At 51.0% G+C, this 19494-nt stretch overlaps 1 protein-coding gene across 7 annotated transcripts; it reads left to right on the top strand.

Moving 5' to 3' along the window:
* The first annotated feature begins 3091 nt into the window (after nucleotides 1–3091).
* On the top strand, nucleotides 3092–18960 carry LAT2 (linker for activation of T cells family member 2). Of its 7 annotated transcripts, XM_084493004.1 has the most exons (15): nucleotides 3092–3284; nucleotides 3417–3517; nucleotides 3748–5949; nucleotides 10465–10570; nucleotides 10801–10840; nucleotides 11873–11916; nucleotides 12691–12745; nucleotides 13324–13367; nucleotides 13726–13764; nucleotides 14193–14223; nucleotides 14310–14365; nucleotides 15079–15144; nucleotides 15505–15567; nucleotides 15940–16027; nucleotides 18107–18960. In XM_084493004.1, exons 4-15 carry the CDS (start codon nucleotides 10483–10485, stop codon nucleotides 18123–18125), a joined length of 633 nt encoding a protein of 210 aa, XP_084349130.1. In that variant the 5' UTR covers nucleotides 3092–3284; nucleotides 3417–3517; nucleotides 3748–5949; nucleotides 10465–10482; the 3' UTR covers nucleotides 18126–18960. The 7 variants fall into 7 exon arrangements, 5 of the variants coding, with proteins under 5 accessions (XP_084349130.1, XP_084349131.1, XP_084349132.1 ...); XM_084493005.1 differs by adding an exon at nucleotides 8683–8804 and having other exon boundaries at nucleotides 3092–5949; XM_084493006.1 differs by having other exon boundaries at nucleotides 3092–5902.
* The last annotated feature ends 534 nt before the right edge of the window (nucleotides 18961–19494 follow it).

The following is a 19494-nucleotide window of genomic DNA, read 5'->3' as shown; positions in this document are numbered from 1 at the left end:
GTGTACATTTTGTGTTGCCTGGTTGTTTGTTTTCCTTTTTTTTTTTTTTTTTTTTTTGGAAGGCTCTGAAACATGCTTCCCACATGGCTTGGGGTCAGACTCTTCCACTCCTTTTTCCCCTTCTAATATGTAATTAACATTTTCCTGTAGAGATCAAACCAGCTTGTGTCAACAGCTGACAAAACCTTTAATTTTCGTATGATTGTGTCATTTCAGTTTTGTAGGAGGAAGCAAGACTTTTTCCCACCTCCCACCAGCAACGGGCAGCTCAGGTTTAAGCTGTAATGCTTAACGTTACCTGCAGCTTGAGGCTAAACCTGGCATGGCAAAGCCTAGACCAAGGAGGTTACCAGCAGCAGCAGTAACAAACAGATAATTCCCTCTGTGGCTAGTCATATTCTCACTACGTTATTTCTAGTAGCAGTGCTGAGTTTTCTTCAAGCTTGAACTTAAAAATGAGCAAAACTGCAGCAGGAGTGTAGCAGACAGGTTTTGGTACTGAAATTAAATGAAGGCATAGCTCTGCTTTGCTGCTGTGGAACGAGCTTTGTGTTCCTGCAGGGGGGTTGCAGCTCGGGAAGGTTGGTGTGGTGACTGGGGGCACTGTGGGAGAATGCCCAGGAGTAAACAGCATGCACCTAACGTGCTGTGAAGCTGTGCTGTCAGCCCCTCAAAAATAAAAACCACAGCTCCCACACCCAGGAGCAGCCCTCAGTGAGCTGACCCTGGCCTCTAACAGCACCCCGTGTGCTGTGACTGCTGTTTGATGGCAGGAGAAACAAGCAGAGGAGCGTTCAGCTGTAGGGACGATGGGCTGGTGCCTGGGTCTGGTTAGAGTTGTGCCCGTGGAGGTGGCTTCCTTGCCTCTGGGAAGCAGCGGTGAGATGCACTGGGACAGCTGAAGAGCCTCCAGTGTTCCCTGTGTGTTGGGTGTTGACCACGTGTTGGGTGTGCCAGTGCGATCACAGCCAAGAGTCCCTGTCCCAGGGCAGTTTGGGGCAATGCTGGTATTTTACAACTTGTTTTATGAATTCTGTCATAGTTTCAATGCTGACTTTAGCACGTAGACTAGGAGCATTTGCTACCTGTAGCACTGACAGCTGGCTCGTCTTCAGAAAAGAAGATGTTGAGAATTTTAGAGCAAATCCTATTGCAGTGCATCCTTTTAGTAGAAAAGATTTAATAATCAAGCTGGTAAACTTTGAAATGCACCCTTTGTCAGAGCGTTCAGCACAGTAACTTTCACAGCAACCCCTGTCCCGCTGACTGCTTTCAGCAAAGCTCCTCGGAGTGGCTTTTCCAGAATCTCCCTGTTTGCCTGGAGCGTGTCTTCGAACAAAGCTGAGTGTAGATGGCTGATTTCCTAAGCAGACCTCGTTCCTTCTCAGTGCATGAAGTACGTCTCGGGGTTATTCAGACTGGCTGAACACAATCAGCAAGCTGTGAACTCTTGAGCATCCTTAAAATTGTGTGAAGCTGATGTTCTGCATTCTGAGGGTTTCTGGGTTTCACTACCGGAGGAGCCCAGAGGCTCTGGAGGAGCGAGGCGGTCAGTGTACATCTCCTGGCATATTCTAGCACCGCATCAGTTACTTTGGGGGTATTTTTTCTGGACTGGATTTTTGGGATTCCATTTTATAGGTGACGCTCGTCTTAAAGTTTTAGAAAGGGGAGTTTCTGTGGCTGAAAGGGAATTTGATTTCCAGCTGACTGGAATATTTCTCGTCTGGCAGCTGAATCCCTCCTCTTATGTGTCACTTATCCCAGTACAGGCTTTTAAGGAATCGAGTACATATGAAGCAGCAGAGGGCTGTTTTTTAGTGTGTACATACATAGCACATTTATACAGTCTGCAGTTTATTCTGTTACTTGCGATACCACTCGGTATGGCAGTATTAAGTCAATCAGGGGCATTTAAAAACGTGTGATCATATTCTTGGACTCCGCTTTCTGAACTGATTTAATCCTTCGGTGCCAGACACTCGACTGCCAGGCCTGGTGCACGTTAGTAACAGCACTATCCTGATGTCATTGCATGTCCTGGGCTAACTGGGAAATGTCCTCGCAAAGCTGTGTGTCTGCAGCGTGCACCTTTCTGCTCGTTAGGGGCTGTGCAGGAGCTTTGCTGGTTCCTCCCCCACTTATCTGGACAGGAGGGCTGGCAGGTGGGGTTCTGGTAGCACACTGTTACGCTGTGCATACGGTGCTGCTACTAGGGCTGAGATCACGTTCCTCACGTTACTGTAGCTGCTCGGGTTATTAAATCTGAAGTATTTTACGGTTTCCTTTTCCACAGCTGCAATAACTGTTACATGGCACTGCCTGCCCAGCGGCAGGCTAATTTTAACACCGGCTTCCCTCATTTCTGTCCCTTTTGCAGAAAAGGCTGTCCAAGGGCTTTAAGGATCTTCAGCGCTGTTACAGAAACAACCTGCTTACCTGTAAGCTCACAAATTCTTGTGCAAAGCTCTTAGAGTATCCCAGGGTTGGTGTCGTTGCTGGGAACACTGCTGGTTGCCACCTTTCTGCCCGGTAGGTCGCAGCCAGGTTAGTGTTCAGCACGGCAGGGATTTGCTTCCTACTATGAGATTGTTTTGTTCATGTCACCGTGCTCCCAAGACCCGCCTCTTTCCTTTAAATAAACCAAAAAAATCACCAAGTACCTCTATGAACCCCGGCAAAATCTGTACTGTAACGAATCTGTAAAATTTATATTGCTGTAAAAAATTAAATAAAAGCATTCAAACCTTCTAGGTTTTTGTGTTCAAATATAAGAATTATTTTGTCAGCAAGGATGAACCGAGCAGGATAAGAACGGGAAGAAGCTTTACAGCACCACAGGGAGGCACAGAATTAGCCCTTTCAAGTCTTACTTGGCCAAAATGCGTAAAGCACCTGGAAACCCTAGCTGTGAGCTTTCTTTCCACTGGGTGGTAGCAGCTCGTATCTTCGGCTGTAACAGAGCTGCTTTCAGTTTCGGCTTGGTGAGATCAATTTGCAGTGGGGCGTGCAGCTGGGGCAGGGTGGGAGGTGCCACTTCCCCTTTAGCTGGGGAAGTGCTCAAACTGTAGCTTAGAGGAAAGACGGTTCTTGGGCTTCACAAAAACGTGTGCGCTCCATTAGCAAGTCAGAAAATTTCCTCCAAGACGTGATTTTTTGTTAAAGCTGCCATGAAAACTTGGCAAAAACTCAAGTAGCTTGTGGTCGGGGTGAGATGTGCTTGCTCTGGTCCCAGAGCTTGCAGGGAGGTTTGATCTGTGTGCAGGTCTCTCACAGTGTCACTGGTAATTCACTTGCAAAATTTACAAGCTCCAGGAGAAAGATCCTGTTGGAGCTTGCAAAGCTTTCCTCAGAACTTTAAGCATGTCTCTGCAGAAGGCCAGGTTTAGATAATGATTTTTTTTTTCTAATCACAGTTTCTCTGACCAGCATTAGCTGTTAGCTCCAGCAAATGCAGCTGGTGATCAGACCCCACCTTTACCAGAGGATGTCACCTGGCCCCCAGGGCATTCAGCAGGTAAGCTGGGGACAGAAGCTGCCTTCCCACGGCCTGTCTGGGCCCCAAGAGATCTTTCTGCAGCTGGTTAGCTGGGTAGCAGAAGGAGGGGGAAAAAAAAATAGAGTTGGGTTCATTGGTAAAATGGACTGAAGGTAAATTTGCTCACAGGGGAAAGACAGGAACTGAAATGGGTCAGCTTTGAAAGGACAAAGATGGAATTGTAATGTGTTTCCCATCGTTTATTGCAGCAGATAAAAGCGTGATGCGCCCTTCTTTGGCCTTTTACCAGGCCAGAAATGGTTTCTAGAAGCGGGTATGGATGTGCCACGGGGATTATGGAAGTGTCAGGGACTGCGTGGGGCCTGATACCAACACGAGCAGAGTTTGATGTTTGGGAGCAGAACTTGTGGCTGTGTTGGTGGCTGCATGGAGCGAGGGCTCTGACACTGAACACTTCTTGTGAGAAATATAAAATATATATCTAAAAAACATAAAGATGGATGGGAAGCAGCTTCCGTGTGGCCATCTGCCTTGCTGAGTAAGGCGAGAAAAGGGCACGATCAGCCTTGTGGAAGGACTGATGTCCTCGAAGGGCGTCGCTCGACCCAAGGGCTGCTGCAACATACTCGAGGTGATCCCACTGCCTCGTATGGGCAATCATCCTCGCTAACCGTGCCGCTCCTCAGGCACAGCAGTGGCTTTTACCTGCCCTGTAGGGGCTGGGCAGCCGGGACGATGGGCGCCCAGCACAAGGTGCCTTTGCTCCAGCCCATGCCAGCCTTGGTAAGGTCCCTGCGGAGGCACTGAGTCATCTCTGAAGCTGTGGGGCGGATCAGAGAGGCTGCGGGCAAGTAAAGGGTCTCTTTTTAGCACTGGTTGTTCCTAATAAAATAATAAACTTCTTCTGATATGAAAAAGGAGAACTGTAATTGTCCCCAGCGTAGTCAGAGCAACGGTTTTGCTCTAAGCAACATTTTTTTAAAGCTTCTGTCAGCTGCTTATGTTTAAATAGATAAATGCTGCTAGAAAACACGTAATAAACTACTTCATAGCTGTGAGCTCTGCCAGAAAAGCCCGTTTTGTAGCAGCTGGACCAGCAGTGGGAGGTGGTGCAGTTCGCATCCCGTGCACAGAGCCACACGTACGCCCTACAAGCCATTCACAGCTGGCTCTCGCTCTTCTGGCCTCTGTTTCAGCCCCCACGCGCTGAGTTTTTTGATCCATGCCTGGATTTCACACGGGAGCCCTTTATTTTTGCACCTCTGGTTAGAATCGGAGTAGATAAAATCTAAATATGAGCGCATAGGCGCAGAGAGTGGTTAACTGTCTTGGCAGAGCAATGTTTCCTCTGACAGCCTGATAGCAAAGTTCCCATCCCGGAGTTGCGGACGCTGTGAGCAGATGATTATTTTATCATTTTCGTGATAGAAGAGTTCCTTTCTGGGGGAGAGAGGGAGAGGGAAGGTTGCAGCTCACTGGCTACAGCATCTCGAGGGCACCCCAGCTCATTTAAATACAACAAAATTTCCCTTGGCTGAACGATTTGCATGACCGTATGTATGTAGTGCCCTGGTGAGAGGTGGCGTGAGATGTTTTGTTTGCAGTTGTAAAACGTGTGCCGGGCTGGCTGTTGCACTCTGCCAGCTATAAATACGTGGGGCTGCCGCGTGCACGTCCTATTCTTAGAGCAGGATTCGTGTCCCTGCACCGTGTCGGGGCTTCAGGCCAGCAGTTATCCCCGAGCCCTTATTCATAACCCCTCCTCAGTCTTTTCAAGTGCAAAAGAAAATCATGAGCTACTGTTTTGGGGTTGTTTTACTGTTTCTTTTATCAGTACAGTGCGTTTGTGCTTGCCATCTGCACGCTGCCGCTGCTGGAGCACGAGACAAGGTTTTGTTCTTACTGCCGGGCAGAACGGATCTCGGTGGGGCTGCCAGTCTGGCCGCTAGCAGCAGCGCCCTCCGGCTCTGTGCTGCCCTTCCAAGGCTGTCATCCTGTCTGTAAAACCTGAGAGAAGGCTTCCAACTTATCTCGCCTCTTCCAAGCTTTGTCAGGCAGCGCCTGCTGCAAGTAACGCTCAGCGCAGCGATGATTATCCCGAGGCTCTTTGCTAGAGGGGAAATGACTGCGGGCATTGAACGTTGGAGGGGCATCAGCCGAACCTGGAGCTCGAGGGCTCTGTCAGCGTGCGTGGCTCTCACCCGAGCCTCTTCCTCTCCCCCTGAGGATCTGAACGGCTTCTGCGAGAGGTGGCTCTGTGTGAGCACCGCCCGTGGGGCTCCCGTGAGCCGGAGAGGGGCTGACCGGCGGCCGGCGGCGGATGTTGGGGTTAATGATTCAGATGGTGACAGGAAACCAGCAGCTGGCTAACGATCCTCTCCTCGGAGGAACCGGCACTCGGAGGTGCGTGAGGAGCTGGGACGGATGGGGACGGCCAGCTGAGGCTGCAGGTGAGCTGGGACGGGCGGGTGGCACCCAGGCTTTGGGGACCTGCAGGTGGTCCTGACAGCGCGGTGAGCTCACGGATCCTGGGCTGGAGCTCGGTGAGTGTTTTAGCGAAGGTTTGGGGTCGCCCCTGCCAGATCCCTCTGAAACACGCCGTGTTACTCCCCGCTGCTGCTCATGACCACCATCTGATGAGCTCCGAGGTAGGAAAAGTGCCAAATAAAACCCTTCCGCAGCATTTAGACCCCTCGAGATGAGAGCCCACCACGTGCAATCTGGTTTGCCTGTTTTACGCCATTATTTTTTACATCTCCTGTTCCCCTCTGCTGATGTCAGGGTAGCTTTTTTAAACTGTGTTCCTTCCGCATTTGTTTCTACTAAAATTTTCTGGGCATTTTGGGGTCCCCATAGCACGAGCAGGCCGTGCTGAGCTGCCATCCCCACGGATGTGTCCAGTCCTGCTTTGGGCTCCCGCTTCTGGGACCGCTGCACCCCACCACGTCTTCCCCTCCAAAGCCTAATCCCATAAAACAGCTGATTTTCACTACAGTTTTTGGATTTTCCATGTTTTAGGGCTTACTGGCACCTTATGAATGTGTTTATCTTACTCTATATTAGTGCTTGAAATAACTAACCTCAGACAGAAAATAGATCTTTGTCCTTGCATCAGTTTTCTCTTGTGATCAATGTTCAGCGTAATGGGGGCTGTGAGGTAGACTCATTAGGAAAACTGGGGATAATTGTGGGATAATCCTGTCTGATATCAGCTCATGTTCATTAATCAGGGGTAAATAGGAGTGCTTGTTACGTAGGGGTACTTACTTCCAGGCACACAAATTCCCTGTATCTTTGGTGCCTATCCTGCATCCCCCCAGACTCTGCAGGGAAGGGCGTTGCATGGCTCAATGCTGCCCAAACCATGGAAAATTAGGGACAGTTACAAGATATTTCCATGGAATTCGTCCTTATGCTGACGTGCATGCATGTGATTAGGATTTTGTGCTGTATTTTCCAGATGAGGCTTTTAAAAGCATTTTGTAAAGTGCTCGTCTATGCGAGAGTTCATTTATCAATTCAGTTGTCCCTCTTGTCCTGTGTCCTACCGAGGTGTGCCTCCCGCTCTCCTGGCATAAAATAAAGCATGCTCTACTTGAATAGCTGTACAAAAACAGATCCTATCTATACCACAGCAGTTTTCTCAAGAAAAAATGACACTGGCATCAAATCAGGTAGAAAATGGGGCATGCAGACCTCTGGAAGGAGCTTGCCTGAAGGCTCAGCACTGGTCATTGAAGTGGTTCCAACCACAAGATCTTCCTTTGGTCTGAGACTTCAATTTCTAAGTGGATGGGACTTTCTGCGGCAATCTGTGCAACGTAGACAAACAGAAAGTTGCGTTTCTTTTCTTAGAAATGTTAGAGCCACTGGGTCAAGCTGAATATTGCATCTGTTCGATAAGTCCATGTTCCACGTTTCACACAGCGAGTTTTTAAATAATCTCTCCGCTTTATAGTTCGTGCCAGTGACTCATCCAATCAGTCTGAATTAGTCTTAATTTATTAAGACCATGAAACTAACTTTCAGGAGGGGAGGGAAGGCTGTTTGATATTTGCTTTTTGGGGCATTTTAACAGATAGGTTTAGTTTATGACCTAAAGCAGCATTTTCAGTCTTTATCTTGCAATGAAAACTTACAGGGTGGGCTTGGTATCTGCAAAGAGCCAAAAATGATTTCATCAGAAATGATCTGAAAGGATAAAAAAATCACTTGAACTGTACCACATCAACGCGCTCCTCGCTCTTCTGCATTTTTGGCAAAAAGTTTAAGTACTCTTAAAGGGTAATTAAGTAAGCTTCTCACCCCTCATGCTGCTCCAGGAAAGCTGCCCCAGACTTTCCATCCCTCTGGCAATCAGGGATTTTATATCTAGACTGTGCACGTTCAGCTTATACCCTCTCATGGTCACACCGGTGTTGTCTTTTAAAGTTAAATAACATTTCGCACTTGGGTGTTTCTGTCCCAGACAGGCTGACAGTGAATGCCTGTGGGACTTCAGCAGATGTAAAAACAGCAGCCTTCCAGCCCTCCCTGCAGAAACCAGCTCTCCTCCCGGGGCTGGCGATGGTGGCCCCATTTTTGGGGACCATCTTGTAACTCTCACTGCTGGGTGAAAGAAACCCTCCGGGTAGGGCTAGAAACCTCCTGCCCCAGCAGCCCAGGTGAGACAACTTACTGTACACACTGCAGGACTTTTTGCAAGTCATTTTCTTCTTCCCATTAAAAAATAAAATTAAATTTAAAAAAGCATGTTTCATTGCTAGACATAGCCAAGGACATGAGAAGAGATACCCTGTTCAGACGGGCGTGCTGCAGGGATTTTAGCTCTGGCCACAGTTCATTTATTTTCTCTGGGTGCTGCAATTCATTGCCCACATTCATTCATTTATTTATTCTGGGTGCTGCTCTCAGGGCCGTGGGCATTGCCTGCTGTGGGAGGTGCCACCGGCACCAGCTTCTTCCTGTGAGGAAAAACTTCTGCCAGTGCTAAAAAGGAGATAAACGCACAAAAAGAAAAGGGATGTGTGTATACACAGAACGGGCCATACCTTCCCTCTCTGAATTTTACTTCTGAAGATCTGAATCTCTTCAGAAGGTTTTTTCTACATGCTTGAGTTTAGCTCATTGAAAGCAAGCCCGCTCAGCAGGCCCTTCACTCTGCATCTTTCTCTTATGCTCAGGCCTCGTCACAGACCACACTGGCTCAAGCCTATTTATTCTCCTCGCCCATTTCCCCAAGGCAGACAGCGGGGAAAGCACGTTCAGCCTTCCAGATAACTTATTTATAACCCGCCAGCAGTGAGTAAGTGCCTCCAACCTTCTGCTTGTCATAAACGTGTTCATCACCCTCTCCTATCAGCTCCTTTCCAGCACAGACGTGTGATTTCTTGCCTCGGCACCAAGGTGCTGGGCAGCTGAGGAGAGGAGCGGTGCCCACTCCATCTGAGCTCCCCACCTGGGCAGGACCCCAGAAGTCCTGCTCTCATTTGGTCTTTTTTTTTTTTAAAAAAAAAATTACTTTTTTTGAAGGCATATGGTTTATTTGGGGAATTAAAACTGCTTGACCCAAGTGCTTAAGTAAATACTTTCAGCAAAACGTGGAATTGTTGGACCCCCTGTGAACTCCCTGGGCAGCAAGCCCTGCAGGTTCACAATGCATTTCCAGTACAGCACCAAGGAGATATTTCATGCCTTACGAGAGGAGGTTCTGTAACAAAAAGAATGGATTTTCATCAACTTGTGCTTTTGCTGAATGCAAATAATAACCTCCAGGCTGGGGCCGTGCTTGTCATCAGTGCTGGCGGGGACACTGAGCGGAAGCCTGTGCGGTGCCCGTTCAGCAGCCCCTGCGAGCAGTCCTAGTTCCCAGAGAGAGAGAGGTTCGGGAAGTGGCCAGTTTTGTTACGTTACTGACCGCTGTAGAAGTAAAACCACTGCTAGAAGGGAGATGGTGACCTGCCCTACAAAGGCACGAACTAGGTCAGTGCTGTTGGGCTCTTTCAGCTTTGCCTTACCTTAAAAAAAAAAAAAAAAAAAAAAAAAAAAAGAGAGAGAGAGAGAAAGAGAGAGAGAAAAACACCCCCAAAACTGCCTTTAATAATAATAATAATAATAATAATAATAATAATAATAATAATAATAATAATAATCAGCACCACCACAACTCACACCATGCCCTGGTCATTAGGCTGCTGGTACAGGACTGGGGCTCCCACCGCCGGATTGCAAACCTCCCACCAGTGTCCTCAGCCAAGGCTGGTGTGCACGGGAGGACGTCTGTGCAATACCAAGAGATGCGTGGCCGCTGCATGGGGAGGCCTTTGGGTTTTCTTTTGTGCGAGCCACTTTGGGGTTTCATTTGTGTGAGTCGGGGGTCACTGTGACTAGCAGTTTGGGGAAAGAAATGGCATTTACTCCTTTACGCAAGTGGAAGAAGAAGGTCCTGAGCAGGGTGAAATCCATCTGTTGCTTTCTATAAGAAATATAGACGTATTTTTTCCCCTTCCCTATCCAGCCATAACAACACCATCCAGACTTGAACTGTGATATGGGAGATTCAGGTTAGGCAGCAGGGAAACTTCCCACCTGGCAGCGCAGCAAGTTTCTGGCCTCCAGCGAGGTGTAATGTGTCCAGCACTAGGGGCTAAAGAGGAAGATTTAGGGGGGAAAAAAATCTGTAGGTAAAGAAAATCTGGCCCTGGGGAACAGGAATGGGCAAAGTGATCAGTCCCAGTCCCAGCAGGCTGCTTTCTGTGATACGTGTAGGTTTGTGTTTCAAAGGGAGAAACTGAAGCCGTATCGTGGTGATTATTGAATAAGTGTGTGGCTGTGGCTCGTGGAGTCACCGGGTGTGGAAAGGAGGGGACGAGCAGGTGCATCGCTGGCAGCGGTTCTGCCAGAAGCAGAGCAGAGAGGTCCGGCATTATGGGGGCTCACGGGTCGCTCTCGGGGCTGTGTTGCAGGCTGGACACTGCGGAGCCATGGCGCAGCTGGAGCTGCTGTGGGCGGCTGCCGCGCTGATGCTGCTCGGGGCGGCCGTCAGCGCCTGCGTCAGGTGCCAGCTCTCCGGTAAGGTGCTGCCGTGGGCACGGGGACCCCGGGGCTGGCTGGGAGGGTGCTTTACTTCTGGGGTGTCCCCTCAGCATGGGGGGGTGGTGGGTGCCAGCAGCTTGGGAGGCTGCAGGATGGGGCTAGGGTCCCCACAAAGAGTTTCCTGAATGCATTTCAGCAGTCCTTCCCTTTCTGATCTTGAAGGCCTGCGTCACCCTTTTGTAAGAGCTTTCTTTCTTTTCTTTCAGGTACAAAGCGAGAAAAGAAGCAGAGCAAGCAGACGAATCAGTAAGTTGCCTTTTGCCATAATGTTTCTTCCCAAAACTGCTTGGGAGACCCTGGCCAGACCCAGCCCCACTGCATGCCCTGCACATCCACCAGGTGGGCAGTGCTCCTCCGATATCTGGACCTCACATGAAATAATACATACATATATATATTTATTATTTAACTATATTTATGAACATGTTCTGTACCTTCTATATATCTGTACCCCAGCTCTGCTGCCAGCAGTGCACAAGGCAGCGTGCCCCTGTAAAGGGGGAATGCCGTCACAAGAAGCAACCCGAAATGAAGCTGTGCCCACGAGGCCCGTTAGTCAGTAACCCAGTGGAAAAATGTCTGGAAAAATAGGAAGGGCACATCTCTGCCTTGTCCCGTCATGGATGGGACAGGGAGAGACACATGGCTCCACAGGCAAAGCTCTGCCCAGTGCTGGTGGGGACGCATGCCAGAGCCAGCCCCCACAGCTGCAGCTCGAACAGCGAAGGAAACACGACCATGCACGCGCACACCCCCTTATTTCCTTCGCTAACAGACAAACCACAGCTAAATGATATTAAAAAAAAAAAAAAAAAAAAAAAAGCCAACACTTTTTTAACCTTTGATAAAGGAGTGAGCGTGGTGTGAAGGGGCTCTGCCAGAGGCCAGGCTGCCCGGCAGCGGGGCTTTGTGCCCTTCACGGAGCAACGCATGAGCCACTGATGGCTCTGTCCCACCACGAGCCTGTGCTGTTGTCCTGGCTTGTTGGAATTTGTGCCTGGATTCAGTTGGATTTGTGCCTGGATTTCGGGCTCATGATGTCCCCAGCGACATCTTCCTCACCCCCTGGGTCTTTCCCTTGGCTGGTGTTGGCTGCGCTGCCCACGGGCCTCAAGCACATCTCTGCTGCGGAGGCCCACACAGAGGAGGCCCCAAGGGAGGCGGAGGGAAAGAATGGCCTCAGGGCCACCTCAGGTCTGTGTGGTCTGCAGCACCGGGTCTATTTTCCGTGTCGTGCACCCCACGGTTCAGCTGACGTGGTGTCTCTGTCTTTTCCAGGCTCGGAAGCCAGCAGAGCTTTGAGGTGATTCGGTCCCACTCCAGTGAGTACAGCCCTTGCAGGGGCTCAGGGTGGGGGCTCTGCGGGCACGGGGCGAGGCTGTGTGAAAATAAGAAGGTGACCACAAAGCTGGCAGTGTGGAAGCCTCCTCAGGCGCTTCTGGGCATGTGGATTCCAAACTCTGACAAAAACCTCCATTTCCATTGAGAACAGATCACTAAAACCATGGAAGCGCAGGAGGTTTGGGCCCCTGACAGCACGCTGCTGGCGCTGTGGGGGAGCCCCAAGCGATAGCAGTGACTCATCCGTCATCGCCCTCTCGCTGCTTCCTGCGGTGGGGCTGGTTGCGTGCTGACCTTTTGGTTCCTACCCTGACCGAGCCGCTGGCAGGGCTGCAGAAAATGTCACCAGCCCTGCCCAGCCCTGTCCCACCAGGCCCCAGCGAATGTCCGCACCATCCCAGCCAAAGCTGGGGGCCCGTCAGTGCAGCTCAGCTGGGCAGAAAGGGTGCTGAGCACACAACAGGCCCCCAAATTGAGCGTGTTTGGGGGAGAATAGGAAATAAGGCAGCGATTAGGATTGTGGCTTCCTCTGATGTGTTTGCTAGCTCTGCTGCCTGCACAGGCAGCGCGTTTCTCTCTACTTGCTTCCCATTTGGGCCTTGGTGTGCTCTTGAGGAACAATTTGGAAGCTGTTTCAGGACACGTTAGAGAAACGCTTGCTAATACTGGGGAGTTCACTGCGTTGGATGCTCTGTGCTCGTGCTGTAATATCTGCTGCCGTTGCCATTAACATCTCGTTTCGTTCTTGGTGCTAGCTGTAACGCGAAGGCTAGACCAGATTAAGGAACCTGAAAACTTCACAATAACAAGGTAGGTAACAAAAAAAACACACAACAAGGCATAACCTAGCTGTAGAGGCAAGCTTGGATGAAGTTTACCCAACATATGAGAATGCCAAGGGTTTGGGACTGGATGCCGTGCCTTGTAAGTGAGGCTTGGGCTGTGCTTGCTGGTCAGTTGTGGGTTTAGTCTTTTTCTGGATTTTCTTCAGCCCACCTACATCTTACTCGTAGTATTGAAGTAAAACCCAAGGAAACGGGCTGTGGTAGTCTGTAACAGGTACACCACAAAAAAGAACCTGCTGTTCTTTGCTTAGAAGCAGTTTGACATGAGAGATCCCCTCCTGCCCACCACCAGCACCCCAGGAAGCAGGGCAGCAATTGCTGCACTACCCAGGCGTGGTCATCCCCACCTTGGGGTTTCACCCCAAACCCGCCAGCTCGATGCATTTCCTGTTGCAAACAGACAAGGGGGTTTCACGGACAGAGGTTTTCCTGCGGTTTGCTCAGAGCTGAGGATTTAGCTCCCTTCTCCTGCAAACCCCAGCTACAAACAACGCATTAGCCCAGTGGCACCTGCAGGCTCACGCAGTGCTCGCTGTCTTTCAGGAAAGCCCACGAGGAGCTCGGTGCCTCCCGTCCCTTTGGCATTGGTGAGTATCTCCGCCAGGACGCCTGCCTGCTCGGTGGGCTCCGTGCCCACATGGCAGTAGGGACAGACCAGCCACAGAATTCCTGGGTGGGGATGTAGTGAATCTGTGCTTGTTTACATAGCAGGGAGCTCCCTTTGTGTCTACACGGGGACTCTCAATAAGAACTGGATCCGAGGGTAAATCCAGGCTGATTTGCTATGTCTTGCTGGTTCTGCTAAGAGCCGTGGGGCTGGATAATCCAAAATCTGCCCCCAGCTGTTCCCGCTGTGTCTGTGCTGTCTGTGCGCTGCGAAGGCAGCCAGTGCTGGGTATCCCCTGCCTGTGTCCCCCCATAACATCTCCCTGTGTTTTATCCCAGATAGCAGGACCGAGCCCCGGTACCAGAACTTCCTGACAGGTACGTGCCACGTGGGTGGCTTCGGGGGCTTGGGGTGGCTCACAGTGGGCATCAGGTGAGAGGCAGCCCTGGCAGGCAGGTGGGAAGCAGCACGCTGTGGCTCTGGTTCGCTGCTGTTAAGCTGCACATGATCTAATTAACAGCTGAAAGGAGGGCTCCTTCCTGGAGCTGGCATCAGCCCTACACGGATTATGGTCGTGTGGGGCTATGCTCTGCTCTCCCAAAATGGGGGCTATGTCCCTGATTTCCCCTCACCTCGTGGGGTCCGTCCTGCTCTGCTCAGGGCTCCTGGCCCTGCTCGGTGCTGCCTCAGTGGGTTTTGGGGCTTGCTGTCCGCCAGGGCCATCTGCTATAGCCAGGCTTGGAAAATGTTGGGGTTTTGAGTTTATGCAACCAGTGTGCTAACAGGAAATCCCTTGTGCTTGCAGAGGACTACCTGTGTGAGGATGCTGCCTACGTGTAAGTGACCGCAGTTGCTCACCACTGCTCGGAGAGCCACGGGCCTCCCTGAGCAGCAGCAGCTGAGCGAGGTTTCCTTCTTGCAGGGAGCCCATCGCTGTGGATTTCTATGAGCAGGCCAAGTGCTTCACCTCACCCAAAGGTAAGGTCTCTATGCGAGCACCACCACAGCCTCCAGCATGGCGTGCTGGCTGCCCCGTGGTTGCAGGGAGCCCACAGCGCTGCCCCTCTCCACTTTGCTGCCCCATCACCATTTGGCCTGAGGCAGGCACAGTCCAGGGCATGCCTTGCACCAAAAGGAGGGCTTCGAATGTTTTGTGTGCTTGGCTTATGGGGACAGGGAGTGAAGGTGGGGCAAAACACACTGCTCCATTCAAAGGCACCTTTTCCAGGCAAATATTGCATCCGTGAGACATTCTTGCCTCCCTGGGCACTCAGTGTTTCACGGCGCTGGCTTGGGCATCAGTCTGTTACCTGAAATGAACTTCAGAACGCAAATCCTATTTTTTATTTAAAGAGATTGAGGGGAAGAGAAAAAAAAAAAAAGAAAAAAGACAGAAAAAAATATTATTTACCAAAAAAAGTACCTTATTCCAAAACAAAACAAAACAAAACAAAACAAAACAAAACAAAACAACCCTTGTGTGGCTCAGCTGCCCACAGGCACATCCAGAGAGCTGACCTGCACAGGCTGTCCCCAAAACTGACGCTTTTTAGTCTATGGCAGGTTTTGTGGCCAACAGCCCTCTCCTGCAGGCAGCTGACAGCAAAGCACAAAGCCCAGTGGGGGCTGTGCCCTTCCCGCACTGCTCCTGCTTCCCTACACCCTTTTTCTCCCTTTCTTCTCTCTGCCAGCCAAAGAGGAGGACTCCCATTCCTACCAGAATGTCTTCATTGGGGACACGTGTAGCTCTGGGCTGGGTACGTGCAGCGCTTCGTGCCGAGATTCATCGCGGTTTAGTCCCCAGCTCGGGTTGCTCATCACTGCCAGCATAAGGCGCTGGACCACAGGGGCTTTGGGCTTCTGTCCTGGGCTGTCACAATCACAAAATGAAGATGTTTCACTTTCCTTTGGCGCTGCCCACGCCGCTGTTTGGAGCGATGAGGGGAGGCAGGAGCGTGGGGCTGCCCCAAGCCCGTCCGTGCCTGTAGGAACCAGGGCTGGGAGGTGGCTGAGGCAGTGTCACCAGCCTGTGGTGGCACTGGGAGGGGGTTTCCAGGGTCTGCTTTTAGCCTGCTCACTGTTCAGCATCGTCCTGTCCGAACTCTGCTTGCTCACAGATGACGTGGATGACTATGAGAACAGCACGGCGATACACGCCTGGAAAATCGAGCAAAGTGCGGGTATGTCCTCAGCAGCTGCCTACGGACTGGGCTCGTGGGTGGGATGCCTGCTGTGCTACACCACACTCATTTTGGGATGTTTTTTCATCCATGATGAACATCTAAGCGCACAAACTGCTGTGTACACGTGGCAGTTTTACATTTGGATGTGGCTGCAGTGGGACGGGGCGTTCCCAGTGCTTGCAAGGCCACCATGGCTGTGCCCATCTCGAAGCCCCTCTGAAACCCTGACGCTGTGATGTGAGGTTTCTTAGACTGGCTACAAAAATGTGTCAATGCTGAGGGCTAACCGTGCTGGCCAAAAATGCAGTGCATATGGTGGGTGTTTCCAAATTATCCCAGTTAATGATGGGTGCTTTCCTTCTTCGTTAGCAGCGCTGTACATAGACAGCCAGGACGAGGAGCCGGACTACGTTAACACCAACCCCGCGTCGGACCCCACCCTGCTGTCAAAGCAGAGGTAAGGAGAGCAAACACTTGATGAACATATTTAGGGGAGGGAGGATTGCGTTTGGGTTGTGAAACCAATTCTGAGCAGCTTCAGGCTGCGTGCTGTGGGCAGGACCCCCAGACCCTGCTGGTTTGTGCAGTGCGGGGGCAGAGCACAGCGAGGGGTCCCCTGGAGCCCCGGCTGATGCTGCACACCCTGCTCTGCTCTCAGCAGCAACCCAGTAGCTGCTGATACCGAGTTTCTGGAGGCAATTAAAAGCCAAAAGCATGAGCAGAGCGCCCTGAAGTCTTCCTGCAGCTCTGAGCGAGTGGGTGACAAAATACAGTGTCAGTACGGAAGAAAACCAGCCCCAGAGACACCAAGCACCACAACGGGGGCTGCTTTATGGCCCCAAATGGGCTCCCGCAGCCCTCGTGGGGAGTCTGCAGTAAATGGCAGCTGAGCCATTAGCAGAGATCAAAAAGGCAAGGGAGTGGATGTGGGTTGCTGGGAAAGGGTTAAAAAACCCACAACCATCACCGTGCTCATGTATGAGCCTGTGGTGTCTCTACAGCGTGCAGTGCTGGTCACCCTGCTCGGGACTGGAGCCCAGCTGGGAGAGGTACTGGGACCAGTATCGCTCCCCGCTGGGTTTTTGCTCTCCGAGCACCTGCAGGACGCAGTGGGATCGTCCCTGTGCCAAGTGGCACCCACAGACTGCAGGTGCCAGTGGCAGGCCGACCCCAGATGGGATTTTTTTGAAACCATGCAAAGTATTTAAGGCTTGCCATCACCATCCAAAACCCAAACGCCCTGCTCTTAGTGTTGCAGCATTTGTTTGAACCTCAGCAGCCCATCCTCAGCAGCATTTGCCCTCACAACCACTGCTGGCGGGGTGCTGTGCCCAGGGCAGGTTGTGCTTTTTGGCCAAGGACTTTGCCGTGTGTCACTCGGGTCTCATCCCAACAGCACACGCACGTGGTGCGGCCAGCAGCAAATACAGCTGGGTCTGCTGCACACCTGGCGTGGGGACCCGCGGCCCAGCATCTCTGCCGGGACGGGGACAGCACCTGTGTGTTGTGGTTTAACACCACGCCAGCTGCCTGCACGAGCCCCAGCGTGAGCAACGTGCTCAGCACCTCCCTTTTGCTTGAGCTGGACTGAACTGAGATTGTGCTGTAGCAATGGGCTGCTTCAGAGAGGGCTGCAGAGCTCGCTTTGTTTGCCTTTTGGAAGGTGGTTACGGAATAGCCAGGCACCACGGCAGCTGAGTATCTGCAGGGAAGGAAGCAAACCAGGTTATCCCTGAAATAAATGAAAGGGCTGTAATGGTAACTTCTATAAGCAATTCTGCATTTATTCCTCTTCCACGGAGAAATTTCAGGGCTGAAGGGATTACATCTGTGCATTAGTCACAGCAGACCTCCTGCTTTTTGCTCTGCTAACGTCTACACAGCACTGGGCACACCAGGCTGCTCCATCTGCTGTTTGTAACGGGACAGTGCCCGCCTCACCTGGAGATGGGAGAGGAACAAACAGGGCTGAGAGATGGCCAAAACCTTTAGCACAGCTACTGTAATGACCCCTCCTGATTTTGTGGAGAGCAACAATCACAGCAGTACCAGGCTACCACAAATAGACCCCTAGATGTGATAAGGAGTGCTGGGAAGCCAGAGGAAGGAGGGATTGCTGTCCTGAGGAGTCCTGGTGATGCAGATTTTCTGGGAAGACCTCCAATCATAAACCCTGGCAGAAAGCTACCATGTGTAAATTACTTCTGGTGGCTCTGTCAGCAAATTAAACTTGACAATGCACTTTTTGCCATTATAACAATGCCTCCATTACAGATTTTGCTAGCAGAGCTGTGCTATGCAATCCCCATGCCCAGCCACAATGGGTCTGCCACTGAGGGAGGATGGGTTCAGAAATGGGCTGCCGGCCCCGCTGTGCTCTCTGCTCTGGGGCTGCTGCCCAGATCTACACGTTCTGCAGTGCTTCAGGGGTCTGCTTCCCTGCCTGGGAAGGAAATGCAACAGGCAGCAGGGCTAAGAAGGTGAAAGTGGGGACTAAAAGTCAGTGAACTCACTGTTTTCCCCTTCCTCTTTTTAGTAAACTGCGTAAAGTCTGAAGGAGCCCTTCGCCAAGCTGTAAGGGCACACCCAGCCAGCATGTACATAGGGAAGGAGGAGTCTTCGATTCCGCAGTGAAATCTTCTCCAGATTGTGCCCAAGATCGTGTGGAACTGGTGCTGCTGAGAGGAGGAAAGGCTCTGCTTGAAGTCCAGCTGCAGATGTGCGTTGGAGGGAGCGCTCTGCCTGGCAGTGAAGCCTGGCTGACCCCTTCAGCGGCTCCCTTGGGCACGCCACGAGCTCGTTATCCTGTCTCACTTCCCTGCACGTCTGCTGGAGGGAGGACAGCTACTCTGTGCAATGTTTTCTCCTGTCAAGCATGAAATTAATCTTTAAATTGCTGAGCGGTAATGCAGCCAACTACTTAATTTGTCAGGCTGACTCATGCACGATGGCATTCGAACGCGGGGATTATGTTCTGATTTAGTTCCTCTGCTCTCCTGCAGAAGCTGTTTCCTACAGGAGAGGAACTGGCAAGGCAGAGGTTGCTTTTACGGCAGCAGTGGTTCTCTGGAGCTAAATGAGATACCAAACTGTTCACAAAAGCTAAGGACTAAAGAGGATTAAATCCTCATCTTATTCACAGCTCGTAATTCCCAGTGTCTGTGGCAGTTCTCCTTGTGTTTCGTTATCTGTTTTATAACGATACAAAGGCACTGCAACAACTGAGAAGGTCCAATCCACTGCCGTCAGCCTCAGAAATTGCACTGGTCCTTCAGATTTGCCATAGGAACATCAGTTCTGAAACATAACCCTTGTCTCTTGAGCCCTCATGTCTAGATTTGGCTCTGTCATAGCACTTATTTATTAAAATTGAAAATCCTCCAAAGCAAATCTGGCGTTTTATTATGGTTTGCTATGATGTGTGCGTTGTCTTTGTGATCGAGCGAGACAGGCTGAGATGGGAGCACGTGCAGAAATGACACCGAATGGTGTGCAGGATCCTGCTGGGAGAAAACAGAGCTCCACAGAGCCTCGTTCCTCAAAATTGGTTTGGAAAACTATGCTTCAAGAAGGGAAGAGGCCCACAGCACTCGTCTCCAGGACTGGTAAGAATGAAAAGAAGAGCTAAGGGCGAGTGAGCCCTGGAGTGGGAGAAGGGGATGTCAGGTGCTTCCTGCTGCAAATGTCTCGGCTGTATTTTTAGCAGAATTGCTGAGAGCGTGGGGCCACCGCTCGTGTAGCTGAAATAGCAGGTGGTTTGGTGTTTGGCTTGGAAGCTTTACTTCTACCTCCTACAAGTGCATTTACTCCTGCTCCCGCAAGACTTTTCCAGCAGAGAAAATAGTGTGCTTCAGGAGCTTCCCCAGGCAGAGCTATCAGCCCCCCTTTCTACTTACCCCTCCCAGTTCCGCTTCTGCTCGTGCC

Source organism: Aythya ferina, assembly GCF_964211825.1.
Source record: "Aythya ferina genome assembly, chromosome: 19".
Classification (NCBI taxonomy): domain Eukaryota; kingdom Metazoa; phylum Chordata; class Aves; order Anseriformes; family Anatidae; genus Aythya; species Aythya ferina.
This window is presented reverse-complemented; position numbering and strand designations above follow the sequence as displayed.